Genomic DNA, 16587 nt, shown 5'->3' with positions numbered 1-16587 from the left:
AAATGAGAACGCTAGTACGGGAGTGTGTGAATGTGAGAGAAGGTGTGTGTCAGAACGCGAGTGTGTATGAGAGTGGGTGAACGCATGTGTGAGTGCATGGGACAGTGTGTGTGCAAATGTGAGTTTGTGTGTAAATGAGTGTGACAGAGATTGTGAGTTTATGGGAGAATGTAAGATTTGTGAACGCCAGTGCGTGTGAATGTGTGAGCATGGCAGTGTGAGAGAATGTGTGTGTGAATGTGTGTGTGCTGTAGCCCGTCACCCACCTCTCCCACCTGCCCTTCTGTTTTCCAAATGGCCCCAGTGGTGCCCCCAGCTGCTGTGGCCTCCCCAGAAGCCTGCCCTCCTAAGGCTGGGCAGCCGTGTCTTTCTAGGTGCTGCCTGCATGTTGCGCATTTGCAGCCTCTGGGTAACCAAGGGCACTTTGGGAACAGACAAGGTGGGGTCAAGAGCCCTCACGCCTGCTGGCTCCCCACATGCATTGGCCTATGGAACCAAGGCTGTAGCACCCAGTGCTAGAGTTTTTCCGGGTGCTGGTTTTGCACCGCTGTGACTTTAGAGATCATGTAACAGGGCCGTGATGTCACCGATGGCCTACAGAAGCCAGGCACTGGCTTGGTATTGGCTGCCCCAAACCTACGTGGGAGGAACTGCAGGGGACAGATTGGAACCAGCCCAGCCCAGCCTCTCTCCTGTTGTTTCTTTTTCCAAGTCTTTGCCACACGCCAGCTGGTGACAGAATGGCTTATCCTATCGCCAGGGGCATCTGGAAGGTTGCAAGGGGATTTCCCTTGGCCTTCTGATTCCCCAAGCTGTGGTGGCTACTTAGAATGAGAGGGTGCCCTCTGGGGTATCTGGAAGGTGGCTTGTGAGGTCACCCTCCAACAGAAACAGGTCACCCCAAGAACCCCTGAGAGCACAGGCTAAGAGCTGAGAACCACAGGGAGGAACAGATCAGGATTTTGTCCAGATCCATGGCCACTGCAGAAAGGGGGGGGGGTGCAGCTGCCAAGCAAAATTCAGGGTCTCCCTCCATCCCCACAGGACCATGGTCACTGCCTGTCCAGCCAGGCAGGTGCAGGCTCCCAGGCATGGGGCTGCAGGCCCTCCCTACAGATGTCTCACCTCTTTAATCAGAGAGCCGAGATACAGGGCGGTGAGGGGCGTCTGCTCAGCCGGTTTCACGACCACGGTGTTTCCACAGCACAGGGCAGGTGCCAGCTTCCACACCAGCATCAGCAGCGGGAAGTTCCACTGCAGCAGAGCACCAGGATGTCATGGTCATCCGGAGCCAACCGCTGCATGACCCTGGTCCCCGACACCCAGTGGTGTCCCAGTGTAGGACAGCAGCCTTTCATGGTCTCAGTTAGAGGTTTAGGGGTTACACAGGAGTGTGTATGGTTGGAACTACTGTGTGCTGTGTCATGCTGTGGGGGGCCGTGGTGCAGAGGACTCTGCTGTGGGTGGCTGCATGGGTGACACCATCCTGACCTCCATGGGGTGAGGGAGTATGGGTGTGTGTGTGTGTGTGCACCGTCATTTGTCCTGCTGCTTCCTGTCTCCCCAGCATCCTGGGGACTGCTCAGGCAGATCAGTAGCATCACTGCATCCCTTGGACACCTGCAAATATCCTGTATCCCAGGAAAGCCTCCCTCGCCCCTGATGTGTGTTCCCACCCCCGCGGTTCTGATGGCACTACCTTTTCTGCCTAGCAGCCTGGCACTTTCACACCTTTGCCAAGCATGTCCCACCCTTTCCTGCTGAACAAGTCTTTTCTTAGGTGTCAAGGCCCAGGAGAGGCTGCTTCTCATGGTTCCAGGTGGGACTTCCCCGCTCCCCACCTTCACACCTGCAGCAGAAAGGGGCGAAACCCCTTACTCCCAGAGACTGCTTGATAAATGCTTTGTGGACCATAGGACCCTAGGATGGGGACTACAGCACTGGAAGGTGCCAGCATCCAGGGCAGTGGCTATACTTACCGGGGTGATGGCTCCACACACCCCGACAGGCTCATGCCTTGTGAAACACACAACATTGTCATCTGCAACAAGAAGAAGGTGCTTATCCAGTCAAGGTCAAGGTTTCTGAGAGGCAGACAGAAGCCCAGAGGCCCACACGGGAGCTGGCACCCAGCTGTGGCCATGATCTGAGCTGTGGGTCTGAGTTAATCTCTAAAAGGGAAGGTCTGAGACTGGGGACAATCAGGCCAGAGCCACAGCGGGTGGGGGACCTGGAGGGACATCCTGGTCCTGAGGCCCAAAGGGGCTACCTGAGGCTGCCAGGGGAGGAGGGTAGAGCCACAGCGGGGTCTTACCTGTGGGGATGGTCCTGCCCTGGATTTTGTCAGCCCAGCCTGCAAAGTATCTGAGGGTCTTGATGCAGCCTTCCAGGTCGATGAAAAAGGCCTGAAGAAATGGCTTCCCAGTGTCCATGGTCTCCAGGGTCTGTGACAACAACAGGATGGTTGTTGATACACACACTGGGCTCACAGCTCCCAAGGCCTCAGTGTCACACACGTCAGATAGTGTGACACCGACTTCATAGCCAGATGGGCAAGACTGGACTTTACTGCCAAACACCCAGGGTGGGGTGGGAGTGGGGGTCTCACCCAGACCTGTGGCTCCCCTGAAGGATCCACACCCTCCTCCCCCGGAGATGCGAGGCCAGTTTGAAGTCTCACTGGGAAGGATCCCTGTTGGCATCTGGCCTTTGGTTTCAGCTACATGACCCTGACCGCTGAGCTGAGGCATTCCTGGGAAGCTCTCCCAAGGTCGGTGGGACCGGCAGGGGCCAGCTTCCGGGGACGCAGAGAAAAAAAGGGAGGGCCTGGCAGGGGGAATAGTGTGATCATGCCCGTCAAGGGTCACAGCGCCCACACAAAGAAGCTGTCCCTCCAACGTGCAGGCTGTGGCCGGATGCGGGGCCCAGAGCAGCGGCCTCGCCCCGCTGCCCAGGGAGGTGGCCGTGCAGGGCCAGCCTCTCAATGGCAGGATTCTTTTCTATTTCCAGCCAGGGTTAGAGAGAACCCCTTTGTCCTTGGGACAAGCGGCCCCAGTGGAGCCCGTCCTGAAACCCCCAGTCATCCCTCTGTGCAGGAAGTGGCCACCGGACACACAGCCTCAGGCGGGATTCCTGTGGACGTGGCATTGGAGTAGGAAGAAGACGTGCCCTTCCCCCATCCCCCCCAGTTTGTACCCAGTACACTTGCACAGTCCCCTGTCTGAACTTGAAATCTCCATTCCCACTCTACAGTGCAGTCCTAAAGCTGGCAGAGGCCAGGGACTCGGCCCAGGCTGCACAGAGGCAGCAGTATGGCATCTGAGCAGCCACCTCGCTGTGAGGATCCTGTCCCCACCCCAGCAGTCCTTTCCCTGCTCGTACATGAGGAAGGGGCTGAGAATAACATCTGGACTCTGTGGACAACTGTGCGGATACTGTGGATTAGCCCGGCCATGGACAACGGATGCAGCTGTTAGGTGAGGAGCCCACTGCCCTTCTGCTGACCTTGGCCATAGGGGTGCACCAGCATATTCCCTCTAAGCAAGTGGCAACTGCTTTGGCAGAACCCCAGCGCTGGGTTTCTCCCTGTCCCAGCTTCCTCCTCTGTAAGTGAGACTGGTCATGGTCTAGTTCTCATAGGACTAAGGCAAGCACTGATAGAGTCACTACACAAAAAGTACCAGTGATAAGAGAAATGGTCACCGGAATTCTTGTCACCTTCTCTTCATCTGCAAGTTATGGATGACGCCAGGGTCTCCAGGGACCAGCCATTTTCCACCCAGCATCTGCCCATCTACCCATGGAGCCAGAAGCTGCTCTCAGTCTCCTCTTGGGTGGACACAGGGAGCACCGCGGGTGAGGGCTGGGCAGGGAGCCACCCGTTTGGTTCTACTATCCCCAGTACTGGCTTTCCCCTCTGCCTGGGCTACTTCAGTCAGGTTATTTAACCTCCTCAGGGCTCGTCTTCCTCATCTCTGAAATGGGATAATAAATAGCACAGGCCAGGTGCCTGCAACAAGCTGAGGAAGAGTAGGCAGCCTCAGAGCTGGGCCATGTTTGATGAGGAACCAGGGTAAGTTCACACACTAGAGTAATGGCCCTGGTTCTCCACGGAAAACAAGGGCAAGGTCCTCAGGGCACAGAGAAGAAGATCTTGGAGGGAGAGAGAGAGAGAGATTGGCAGGCAGGTGGGTAAGTGCACAGTACTGAGCCAGAGAAGCCAAGCCTTAGCCTTGATGGGAACAACCGCCGCTGGCAGTTCTTGTCTGACTCCTCATGAACGAACCACGGCCACTCCTGTTGTCCAGCACTGCCTCTGCCATTCTGGGAGAAGGTCCTTTCTGAAGGATGAAGACGGCGTAACCCTTGTATGCTGCCTAATGATGGAAAAGTGCTGGGGGAACTGCTACATACACACACGCCTAGAGCACCCAGACTAAAATTGGAAGGCCAGATTAAAAAAGGGGAGGGTCCCCCCAACCGCCTTTGGATACTTCCAAAAATGAGTCCCCAAAGAACCAGAGTCTTGGCCAGGACACCCCCACATGTGTTTCTGAACCTCGAACACCAAATCTCCACCAGACCACAGAGCTGGCAAGAGAGCAACGTGGGGCCAAGCCCAGTGCCATGAGCAAGTGCAAGAAGAGCATCCAGGTGGGGAGTGTAGCACACTTTCTTGTGTAGCGGTTGCAGCTTTCAAAAGCCACACTCGCCAGGAATTCTCCATCCCTTTCATGTGGGGACAACCAGCTGGATCCTACTTCTCGCGGGCAGCGTGCCCCTGATGGGAGACAGCGATCTGCTATGATGAAGCCAGCACAGCTGACCTCCACTTCAAAACCTAGCCGCACCTGGACAACTGGGTGGGCTGCAGGGGAAGGTGGGCTGAGGGCTGTGCAGCCACCAAGATGGTGCTGACACTGAAGGCCAGGGTGGGGAGGGTGTGCAGGGCACCCTTCTGCAGCCTGCAATTAGCGCACAGGGACATAGCAAGCCGATGAGCTCATGCGGCCGAAGACAGACATGTTTTTGAAAGAGCCTGTTTGGCGGCTTGAGTGTTGAGGCCGGCTTTCCTTGCAGGAAGAAACGAGAGAAGCTCCATGGAGAAGAGCAACCATCGCTGTGAAGGAGCTGCCCTCGGAACACAGGGAGCGAGAGCAGCTTCAGTTTCTGTGCAGGTGCACCTCCAGGCAAATGCATTCTGGAAGAGCACCGAGAGCACCTCCACACCTCACCCCCACAAGCACCTCCACACCTCACCCCCACAAGCACCTCCATACCTCACCCCCACAAGCACCTCCACACCTCACCCCCGCAAATGCTTTCAGGGACAAGGTGGGGAATGTCCTTGTCAGGTGACAGTGTCCTTTAAAAGGGCAGCCCCTGTACTGCTCATTTCCAGTATCAAAACAAAACAAAGACTTTTTTTTTTTTTTCAAATTAGAGACTGAAAAAGCAGATTTCCTCCCTCAACAAACTAGACCTCAATGTTAGGAACAATTTTTCAACATCGGCACCTACTGCATTCAAGGACACTAAGGAGCCCGAGGTCCAGGGAGGAGGGTCGGCAGAGATGCCCCGGGGTCCTTCAGCTGAGACCGAAGTGTGAGGGTGCCGTGACCTTATTAACCACCCCACAGCTGCTTGTCCAGAGCACAGAGGCTGTGTGGACGCTCACACTCTGCACCAAGAGGTCTGGGAGTCACGGGTGGCAGGGAGGAAGGGAAGCTGTGGCTGCAGCCTCCATTATTTTGATACCTGTTACGATCTGCACATCGCAGGCATCCTTGCTATGCAGTGCTTCCATCTGCCAGGGGCTCAGGCAGCCCACGCTCACAGCACCTAACGCAGCTGTGGCCTTTTACTTGGAGAAGTAAGTCTCAGGAAGGTGAACCACTTATCCAAAACCACACGGCTAGCAGGTAGCAGAGCCAGGATCGGAACTCGGGTCTTTCTATGTTGAGGTTTTCTAAACACTTGACTGTGGCCCAGCTCAGGAGTGACTGGGGAATGATTCGGGGTCCTACAAAGAATGTTGCTTCTATGTTAAGCAGCGGCATTTCTTTTCATAAGAATAAGGAACAACACAAGCTGCATATGGAGCCTGCGGCTTCCTGAACACCTTCCTGGCAGGATCCCCTCCGGGAGCCTGAAACCAGAGACGCAAGAATAAGAGGCTCTCCCAGTACACACGAGGAACTTCCGAAAGGTCCTGGGAGATGGAATTTGGAAACCCATGCAGATAAGGGGTATCCGGGTAGTTTGTGGAAAATGTATCCTATAGAAAACCATGCATGAGCATAGCTATACTAGAGTTTATGTACTCTTAGTCAAAATTTTAGTGGAAAAGTGTGTTTATTTGAGAGCCATGAAGACACAGATAGGAAAAGCACCCATGTACTGATTCAGCTCCCGTAATACAGGCATTGGCTGGCCTAGACCAGGCCAAAGCCATGAGCAGGGTCTCCCTGGGGATGGCAAAAAAAAAAAAGCCAGGTAGTCAAGCCATCACCACTGTCTTCGAGGAGCAGCCTTAGAAGGAACCTGGGAATCAGGTACCAGGCCTGGGAACTGAACCAAGGCTCTCCCGCGTAGCAGGCAAGTGTCTTAGCCTGTGCCGGTACCACTAGGCTAAGCACTCGCCTCAGATAAAGCTTGGTCTTTGATGCAGAAAAATATCAATGATAACAAGTAATGATAGAAATAATTATGATGATATATAGTGATAAGTGCTCTTTAAAACTTCCAGATTGTAATTTCTGGAATTTTCTATTTGGTATTTTTAGAAACCTCAGAGAGTGAACGCAGAGAAGCAGGAGGCCCAGCACTCAGACAGGGGTTAAATTTCAGGAGTTAATGGGAAACAAACAAAACAGCCCAGTCCATAAAACAGGCAAGTGGGGCCAGCAGCCAGCCTGATCCACCGTGACCTGCCATCAGTGGTCAGTGTGTCCTGCCTCTGGGAACCAGGAGTCACGGCAGGCAGCTGCTCGGCCAAGGAGCCGAGCTGCAGGGCATGAGACTATGACTTCAGAATAATACAGCTCAAGCCCAGAGGAGAGGACCACGCTTCTGGGGGCTGAATGGACAGCCGCTGTGCAGTGGTGCCTTCATCCTGCCCCCGTGCCCCCTGAGGGACAGGCCTGTGCGCAGGGACCCAGGGCATGTACTCACCGCCAGGATGGCGCGGTCTCTCTCCATGAGGTCAGCCAGCTGCTGCAGCAGGTGGCCACGGCTCAGCGCATCCAGCCGGCGCCATGGGGAGCCCCTCTGGAAGGCAGCCTGGGCTGCCTCCACGGCCTTATCCACGTCAGGCTGAGAGACCAGAACAACAGAGACACATGTCAGGGGGGCGCAGCAGCACCCTGCCATCACTGAGGTACAGCCAGAGCTTTTAAACCCCTTGAGGCCCTGGGATGCTTTTCTCTCTTTTTCCCCTAGCTTGTTGGTTCTGGTTGCGACAGCCGAGCAGGAACCTCTTTTATCTGAATAAAAGAGGTTTTTGGGAATGTCTAATGGAGTCACTGACATTGAGGATACTTCTTAGTGACCCTAGGAAGAAAACCTTCGTCCTGCTTTACCTTGGCCATGCCCATCTGTTCACAAATCAGGGGCAGTGGCTGCCCTGGCAAGTGCATTCTTGCCCGATACTCCCCCAAGTTGGGGCACACTTGTGCTTGGCTGGTGGCAGAACTGACCACACCAGAAAAGCGGGCAAACAAGGTGGTCCCCAGAGATTGCCTCCCCCACCCATGGAGACAGGGCTGCCACGCTGTTTCATCGACCAGGAACTGGACGTGTGGTACATGCATAGAACACTGACAACAGAACCTCACATCAAAGTCAACAGTACACGAAAGCCATGGAAGCCATTTCAGGAGCTGCCACTGGCAGAAAAAGGGCTGTGAGGATCAGCAGGCATCCTTAAGCCTCTATCCCCAGACAGGGGCAGCGGGCACTGGCCACCAGCCAGGAGGGAGACACTATTAAGGCCGTGCATGCCTGCAGGTGAGTGGGGGCTGAATTCCTCATCGCAGGCTCTGATGTGGAGGGGACTGGGCAGGCCTTGCCTCCGGGGGCTCAGAATAGTCACCTATACCAAGGAAGGAGCCCAGGGCACCCCAGCACCTCCGGGAAGGGCTACCACCAAACCCTGCACACTCTCTCCCCAGTGCCAACCCCCGACTCGGTGATCTTCTCTAGAGCAGAGCTCAGCGTGAGGCATCACAAAAGGGGCTCAGCATAGGTGCCCACAAATCGTCACCGCTGAGCCTAAAGCCCCGCCCGACTAGCGGCCCTGTGCAATGCTACCAACACATTACCAGCGAGCACTGCCACCTGTCCCGTGCTCCCTCGGTGCAGGGCAGGTTCCCGTGTGCTTGCCTGTGATAGGAGACCCTCGCCTCTCCCACCCCCCTCTCTACTCCCCAGGGTCGCTTCATTCAGAATGCAAGCGAGAGCCTGAGCACAGCCAGAAGTCCTTGCAGTTCCCGTGTCACAACATGGACTCCCCAGCAACAACGAGAGACAGTCCCAAGGCTCCAGAAGACCGGAACGCTGGGGGTTCTGAGATACTATCACTGTTCCCACCACTGGGGCAGCCAACCTTTTTTTGTTTAATCCTTGAAGTCAATCTTTTAAGTGTTTCAAAATGCTGCCCTCGGTAAAGCCCGGCCAGTCAGAAATGCTTTCTGGAAAGACTCTGCCGTGCCTGCAGGTTCAAGTAATTGATAAAAACCTTCCCTTCAGCCTCGCAGGGAGGAGGTGAGGTCATTCCTGAGCCACGGAGACATCCTTCAAAGGAAGGCGACCCTCTGCAGAGGGAGGTCTCTAATTGATCCCATTCTGAGCCCAGCCAGCATCCGTCCTGACCAGAAGCTGGCACGGAGGATGCCTCGGCACAGCTGGCCTGGGCCTTTCCCCCGTACGGGCCAGCTCTGGCTCATGGCTGGGCCCCACACTTCCTCACCACCCCACGGTTATCTGCCATCAAACTGCTCAGAGGAAGAGAAAGAGGGAGAAAAACCACCCACCTTATCGCCTTCATCCACTTCGCATATTCTCTCCAGAGTCGAAGGGTTGTACGTCGCAAACTTCTTCCCGCTTTGGGATTCGTGCCACTCATTGTTGATAAATATCTAACCAGGAGGGGAAGTGTAACAAATTAGGTTTAAATCAAAATCATATCATTGCAACATGCTTAGGTCCTTAGGTAACGTCTTGTCTGGCTTCCTCCCCACTCCCTTCTGCCCTCCCTCCCCTCCCCACCATGACACTCCTCAGAATTGGGACTCAAGGGTTTGCCAGAAAAGAACTTGTGTCATTTAGCATCTTCTCTAAATCTTTAGCCAGAACACAGAGTCATGGAGGCACACTTGAGTTCACCGACTAAACCCTTGCAGATCTCGGGGGAGGATTCCAGGGGTTTCCCGAGCAGGCACTCAACGCACCTGCTTCCCTGTAATCCCAGCAAGACTGTCAAGGAGCCAGCCCACGCAGCTCCTCACCTTCCCACCCTGGGGGAGACCCGCACTGCACCCCTTGCTCTACACCAATGCGCAGCACACGCCCTGCTTCTGCTTCCGATGCGGGAACTCCAAGTCAAGTGTGTTGGTAAGCAAGGTTCCAGATCTATTCAGTGATGCAGCAAACGTCCGTGCTCAGCCGAACCCAAGGAATAAACCACAGAACCACTTCTCTGGGAGCCCCAGCTGCCCAGAGAACAAGAAGACTGATTTATTTATTTTGCAATGCCAAGGAGAAACTAAAGAGAGGTTAGAAGGCGCACGGCAGGGAATGTGTGTTCTGCGTGTCCATTCGTGGTCTGTGCTCAGCACTGCTTGCCTTCAGAAGCATGGTGGGGAGGAGGGTAGATGCACGCCCCGCCGCAGGGAGCCCGGCTGCCCCAGCGCAGACGCAGGCAGGTTCTGCTGCTCTCAGGGGAGCCGCTCATCATCACAACGCCCCCACGGCAGCAGCAGCAAGAGCAGAGCAGCCGTTGTGTCCCTGCACTTGGACGCTCTGCTCCGTGGTTCTCAGTTCAGAGCATGCTCCCTGGGCCCTGCAGGGCTGGCCGAAGGCAAGCTCTCACCCGTCACTGTCCGTGGCTGCCTTCTCTGACCTGCTGCAGAGGCCTGAGCAGGAAAGGGCCGATCTCAACAATCGTGAGAAGTGATTCATTTGGAACACCCAACTCTAGTGACAAGACAGAAAGAAAGAGCGAGGGGGGCACTTGGCTTTGCTTTCTGCCTTGGGCTTTCTCGTACAAACCCTGCAGCCTGTGGGAGAAAGAAGCCTGGTCTGGTGTGGCAGGGACTGTGCGCAGAAGGTAGCTTCTGGCTGGGCGGGGGGCAGAGAACATCTGTGCTCTATTGGGAAGCCGCAGCTGAGAGTATTCGGCCAAACAGGGGATCGTGTCCGCCTGATTTCTGGATGTTCTGCACTTGCGTGAGAGGCCAGGCCCCTAGGGAAACACGCGACGAAAAAGGCCAGGCTACAATTACAGGTTTCTTCTTCCAACTGAAACCAAATCCAAGAGTTCATTTCTGCCATCCAGCGAGCAATCACTCGGTCCGAGCAAGAAATTAATAAGTGGAGCAGAGGAGTTTAGTTAGTGTGGGGAGGAAATTGCAGTCAGGGAGAGGGGCCCATTTGCAGGAAGATGAAATTTCGCGGGCTAGATAATAGAGACTGTCAGGGAAAATTGCTGATTCTGGATTCTTCCTGGTATCAGTTCCAAGGGGCAGGGAAAATGAGAAGGTGGCAAAAGAAACTAGAAGTCGGGGGTGGGGGCGGGGATGGGAACAGACTGCGACAATCGGAAGGATGCCTGGGACACTTCACCTCCAAGCACTGTCCCCAAAAGAGGGGGAAAACACAAAAAGCTCACTCCTAGGTTGTTTGTGACATTAATTCACGGTCCTTGGTAGCCAGCAACTCCTTCCCCCCCAAAATGAGAGAGAATTCAGACTGCTGGAATCTAACTATATTGCCTCATCACAATGTTTGTACTTGAGCAAAATTCTTGGCTATTTGCTACCCTGGGAAGTCATTTGCGAGTAGTTTTCTCTTGTGGATTGTCTCTCTGCCAAAGCAAAAACAAAACCATGAAGAAGGAAGCCTCTGGGAACGCATCCTACCCACGGGGCTGTCTGCATTCTCCGGGACTCCCAAATCAGAATGCAGAGAGGAAGTGTTCCTGTGGCCGTGTCAGTGGGTGTGAAGCAGACGCACACTGTATTCAGCTGTGCACTGAATTCGTGTGTCTCCAAAAGCCCAGTGCGACATGGAATTCAGACTGTGCTGGGCGCTGTGGTCAGGGTGGGCACAACAACATCAATGGCAAATGTGAATCCTGCTGACACCATGTCCAGAAATGCCCACAGGACCCTTCTGCTGAACTCAAGAGGAGTGTGCAGAAGACAGTATCAGGCGAATTTTCAGTTTTCGTGAGAGATGCTAAAAGTGGACATCTTCACTCACAGAAGAAGTTGAATCTCTGGAAAGACTTGGCTAAGCAAAGGAAAGAGCCTCAGACGGGAAGGGATGGCTATCGTTTGAGATTTCTCTGGAGGACTTAGTTTGGGTGAGACTCTCCTCTCACCAAAACAATACAGCCTGAGCTCCTGTGTTGAAGTCTGATCACAGGTGAAGGGGCATTCTTCTAGAAGCCAGATCATCCTGAGTCTGCGGACCACCAAGGCTGAAGCCAAGATCTGGGAGAACCACTTCCAGCATGAGTCCGCTACGAACAAGCACTGGGGAACAGCTTGGAAATAAGGCAGCCCACCATGGGCTCCCGTGTTCTGTCTGCCCTCAGGCTGCCCACCTCACACCTGCCTTACTCACTCTGCCTGAGTCTCTCTCCGGATGCCACTTATGCAGCCTCTCTGGGCCCAGGCTCCCTGAGCCTGGAGAGCCCAGCCTTAGCTGCACCGGCTTCTGGAGCTCCCATTCTGGAAGCCGCAAGCCTCTCCTGAAGGGCACTGGGGGACAAGGACAGAAGGTACAGCTGAGTTCAAGGGAGCTGCAGCCATTGTCCCCTGCAACCCTGAGGGTCTCCGCTCCCAAGCGCCCTCCACCCCACTATCTTTCCTCACACTTCACCACACAGTTCCATTGCCAAAGAGAGGGTACCCCAAACATCCCAGTAGCAACAAGAAGACGGGCACCCCAAATGTCCTATTAGCAACAAGAGGACGGGCACCCAAAGTGTCCTACTAGCAAAGATGACGCGGTTCAAGCTGTGCAAGCCTTCTACCATCCTCCCCTACAAACAGCTGCATGTAAACTCTTACAGGACATAGAAGAATCATCCATCGAGAAAGAAATAAACTTCTTGTAAGAGGCCAGATGGCTCTCCAGGGACTCAAACACAAAAGGACAATAATGTCTTTACTTTCTGGCTCCTAATAGTTTAACACAACTTGAGAAAAAACGCAAAACAACTGCCAGGGCCAACAGCAGCCAAGCAGGAACAGTTAAATTGGAGTGGGGGCGGAATTAAGGTACTGTCCTAGCTGTTTCCAGAAGTTGCAGTGCAGCTTTCCTTCGGAGGCCAATGCTAAGCAGGGAGTGACACGGAAAATAATTTCCAGCACTGACATTCAAGCGACTATACAGTCTTCTGAAAACATTTAAAGGTTGTGCAATTTATATGTTGGCCCCGGAGACCATGGGAATGGAGCATCCCGAGATGGAAATCTGAAGGTCACACAGAGTAGCCTGCAACTTTCCCCCCTTGATTAAAACTAGTTGGGAAGGATAACTGGGATTCCAGAAAATAAAATCGACGTGTGAATTTTCTAAGTCCTGTGCCTGCCCGCTGGAGTCGGAGACTACTGGTAAGACATAAAGAGTTGCCTGCCCGAGGCAAGGCCATGCAACCCAGGGTCTCCAAGTTGCCTGGCGTCCTGCCCCTGCACAGCTGTGCACCCCAACAGCCCGGGTGATGTCCTCTAGGGAGCCCCGTTCCGGGCCCGGTTTGGAAGCCTCGCCATCTTCCTTCTGCCGCTGGCAACAGGTGATCTCACCGCGCTGCAGCAGCCGCGCCAGTGCACTGGCTTGACCACCCGCGACTTCCCGGGAGCTTCTCAGCTCCCTAGCCGTGCCGCCAAGCCGGGTTCAAGCTTAGCACAGATGCCGTCGATTCGCACTGGCAGCTTCCCGAGGTGGCCTGGGTCCCCAAGCTCATTCTTGACGTCCTCTGGCACCTTTGGGGACTCCTGCAGCCCTGGAAACACTCCCCCAGAGGTCTGTGACGGCCCCTCCACACCCCAGGGGCGCGCCTCCATCCGCCTACCGAGCGGGCCTCGAGGGGCAGGGGTCGCGCCACGCTGCACTTGGGCGCCGCGCGGTCTTCCTCGACCGGCGGCTTCCGGACTCTCGCTGCCAAGCCCCATAGTCTGCCTGGAGCCCGGGGACCCGCCCGGAATGCCCCGCCACGAAGCGCCCGGTGCAGAGGCGGAGGCTGCGGGCGGACCCCCTGGGCCTGCCCGGCTCTCCGACCCCGGCTGCCCAGAGCCAGGCAGCCGTCGGGTGAGAAGAACGCCCTCCTCACCTTGGTGAACTTAACCTCCAGGTTGCGGACGGGGCGCGGCAGAACAGGCGGCTTCCTGTCGGGCTGCCCATTCTCCACCGCCCCGTTGGTGGTGGCCATGGCTCCTCTGCACTCTGGCCAGAAGCGCCTGGGCGATGCGCAGCCTGCTCCCGGGGTGACAGCTCCGCGCCGCTTTATGGAGCTCCCCACGCCTCCCGCCTCAGGGACGGCTAATTGGCTGCCTGACGAGGGGAAGGGAGGGCAGACGCGGAGGGCGGGGAGGGGGCCGGCCCGCCTCACCCCACCCCGCCCGTCGTCCCGGGCCCGCAACGTCCCAGTCCGTTCTTGGACGAGCTCTACGAAGCACCTTCTCCAAGTTCCGGAAGTCCCAGGACTCGGACGCTGGGCTGGATCAGGGAGAGGGGGACCCCCGGAGGTCCGGAGCGCCCACTCCGGTCCCCACAGACCGCGCTTTTGCCAGCAGCACCTGCTGCCCCCTGCCCGGTGCCGCCTGCGGCTCTTGCCCAACTTCAGCTGGAGCTCCCTGCAGCGCCCGGGAAGGTGCTCTCCAGTCCAGGGTCCCTGAGTCTTTCGGGGGAAGGGGGATCGGAGCTCCGGGCGGGGTGACCCTGCTTGGGGCCGCCACTCAGTCCCGTTCGCTCACGGCACAGAGGACCGCCACGTCCCACTCGGCCCGAATCGGGACCGTCGCTATCAAGTCCACCCGGGCCCTTGCCCAGCCCTGGGAGTTGCTGGGCGGATGGCGCAGGAGGCCCTTTCCTCACCTTGCGGTGCAGCTTGCTCCCCTCAGGCACACAGCACCGAGTCCTGCCCCAGCCCTGGGATGCAATCACTGTGAATTTTTAAATGCACTCGTTAAACCTCAATGAAAACAACGTCTTTGCAGCTGTTGGTTCCAGAGCTGAATCTCTGGTCACTCACAGCTCCTCTCCTTGGAGCCACTGGCTCTTGCCCCAGACCCCCTGGGAGCCATGCACCAGTCACTTCTGAGTGCCCTTCCTGCGGACTCCTGATGAAAGCAGGCGTTCAATTCCAGGGTAGGCTTGCTTCCTGTACCACTGTCTTTCCTAGACCATGGGCTAGCTTTAAAGCCTTTGCCCTCTCCCTCCCCTTACCACTTGCCCGCTGGGTTCCGGGGTGGATGAGTAAAGGGGCCCCATTCAGGGCCCCTACAATGGGCCAAGGTTGGCTGGTAGCCAACCAGCTGCCTCCCTGCCTGCTCTGCGGCTCCTGGATGCTGGTGAGCCCAGAGAGAAGTCACCACTTTCCTCCTCTGCTCCTGTGGGTGCCAGCCTGCCTCCCACTTAGGGCTCATGAGAACAACTGAGCAGACCACAGCCCAGGGCCAGCTGCCAAGCCCTAGATCTCACGAACCCCTCCCTAAGAACCGAAAGGTTTATCAGCCAGGCCTCTGTGCAGGGTACAGGCCCCCAGGGGAATCAGGGTGACACAGCTAGGCGAGATTGCCAAACCGAGCTCCAGGAGTAGGAGCTGAGCTGGGATCCAGTATTTGCGGACACCCGTCACTCAGCCAGGTCTTAAAAACACAAACAAAACCCTGGATATTTATAGAGGAAGCTAGGCTAATTAAATAATTGCTGGGTTGAGGGGGGGGGAGGCAGGTGAAGGGACCAGCACTGGAACTCCGCTCCTCTAGGGTGTAAGGGCATCCTGCCTGTTCGCTGGGAGTGGACGGCTGCCCACCCCTCTGGCCAGGAACTCAGAAATGGGGGTTGCCTCGCCTCGTAGCCCAGGGTGACCTCGTAAGCCACGGCAGCTGATGTTGGAGGCTCTGCACCCACCTGCAGCTCCTCCTGTCGACACCTGATGATCCTGGGAGCTTGCCTGAGATCAGAGCAGAATCCTCGGCCCGGCCCGTAGGCCTTGTCCTAGCAGGAGGCTCCCTGAGAACAGAGGAGGAGGCCGGCCCCAGCTCTGGGCTTGCCTAGGCAAGCAGCTTCTCTCTCCCCGGACTCCATTGGCCTACACTCGTCGAGATGCTCCTCTTCCCATTTTCCAGGTGAGTAAACAGAGGCATGCAGCGACTTGCCCCAGACAGCCTCGTCAGCGCAGCAACCACGCGGCCAGACAATGTGGGGGTGGAGGGTACATGGCGTGAGAGAGCGGTTTGTCTAACATCCCTCTGTCCCAGTCATTTAGCCAGCTGATGGAACCTGTGTCCTGCCGTGGCCCTGTGGCCTGGAGCCGTGTCCCGTGGAGGGAAGGTACCAAGCGGCTTAACAGGTGCAAGTGTGATGGCAGGGGCCCATGTCCTTCTCAGGAATCCAATTGTGGTTCTGGCCTCAGGGCTGAGAAGGCAGAATGGTTTGCCCACAGCGGGCTCTTGGCTTGTCTGGGGGTGCCACTGGCAGTGGCTGAGGCTCAAAGCCCTCTAACCGCTCTCTTGACCTGGAGTCCAGGTATGTGCCAGCGGCGTGTACCCAGGCACCTCCTGAACCCTGGCTTCCTTTTGGAAAGTCTCAGGAGAGCTTATTGAAAACAGCTTTGCATGCCACCTGCTGGTGTTCCAGGTGGTCCCAGGGAACATGGGCCACTGAGCAAGCTCCTCCTGCGCCCCGGCTCCTTTCTGGTGTCTGGAAGGCTGGGCCTTGGTTCCTGTGCCGATCGCATGCTTGGGAAATTCTCTTTATTTTGTCTCCAACTCTGGGACACTCCCACTGTCTGCTCTCAGGCTCCTGAACGTGCCAGGTGAGCTGAGTCCCCAGATACTTGCTACACCTGCTGCTGAACGCTTAACCAAAGTAAGCAGGACAGACAGGTTGTCCCCGGAATGCAACCTCATTCTGTTCTCAAGCCCGCAATCATGAGCGGGAGACATTGAATTTGGTACCAAAAGCAGCCAACAACCATGATGTTGGTGATGGCACCCCGCTTCTGTCCGCTCGCATTCAAGGCTGGCACCTGGGCCCCAGAGGGACACAAAGACCTTCCCAGAGCTTCCTCTGTCCCCCACTGGTGCTATGTCCAGAGCAGGCCTCCTGGCCTCTGGGGCCACACTGTTCTCCACC

The 16587-nt window shown here is 56.2% G+C and overlaps 1 protein-coding gene across 2 annotated transcripts in view; it reads right to left on the bottom strand.

The window, feature by feature from the left end:
* Window positions 1–13724, bottom strand: part of ALDH1A3 (aldehyde dehydrogenase 1 family member A3) — a 29831-nt gene extending 16107 nt beyond the window's left edge. Inside the window, exons 1-6 of one of the 2 annotated variants that reach the window (XM_040968832.1) lie at window positions 13559–13724; window positions 9033–9137; window positions 7174–7314; window positions 2315–2444; window positions 1980–2041; window positions 1126–1254 (exon numbers count right to left, since the gene is read on the bottom strand). In XM_040968832.1, the coding sequence (XP_040824766.1) occupies window positions 1126–1254; window positions 1980–2041; window positions 2315–2444; window positions 7174–7314; window positions 9033–9137; window positions 13559–13657 (666 nt within the window). In that variant the 5' untranslated portion in view covers window positions 13658–13724. The remainder of the gene's footprint in view (window positions 1–1125; window positions 1255–1979; window positions 2042–2314; window positions 2445–7173; window positions 7315–9032; window positions 9138–13558) is intronic. The other variant, XM_040968834.1, reaches the window with a different exon arrangement.
* Window positions 13725–16587: the final 2863 nt, after the last annotated feature.

This window comes from Ochotona curzoniae, unplaced genomic scaffold (genome assembly GCF_017591425.1).
Source record: "Ochotona curzoniae isolate NIBS_2020 unplaced genomic scaffold, NIBS_Ocur_1.0 scaffold_4701, whole genome shotgun sequence".
In the NCBI taxonomy this organism is placed as follows: domain Eukaryota; kingdom Metazoa; phylum Chordata; class Mammalia; order Lagomorpha; family Ochotonidae; genus Ochotona; species Ochotona curzoniae.
This window is presented reverse-complemented; position numbering and strand designations above follow the sequence as displayed.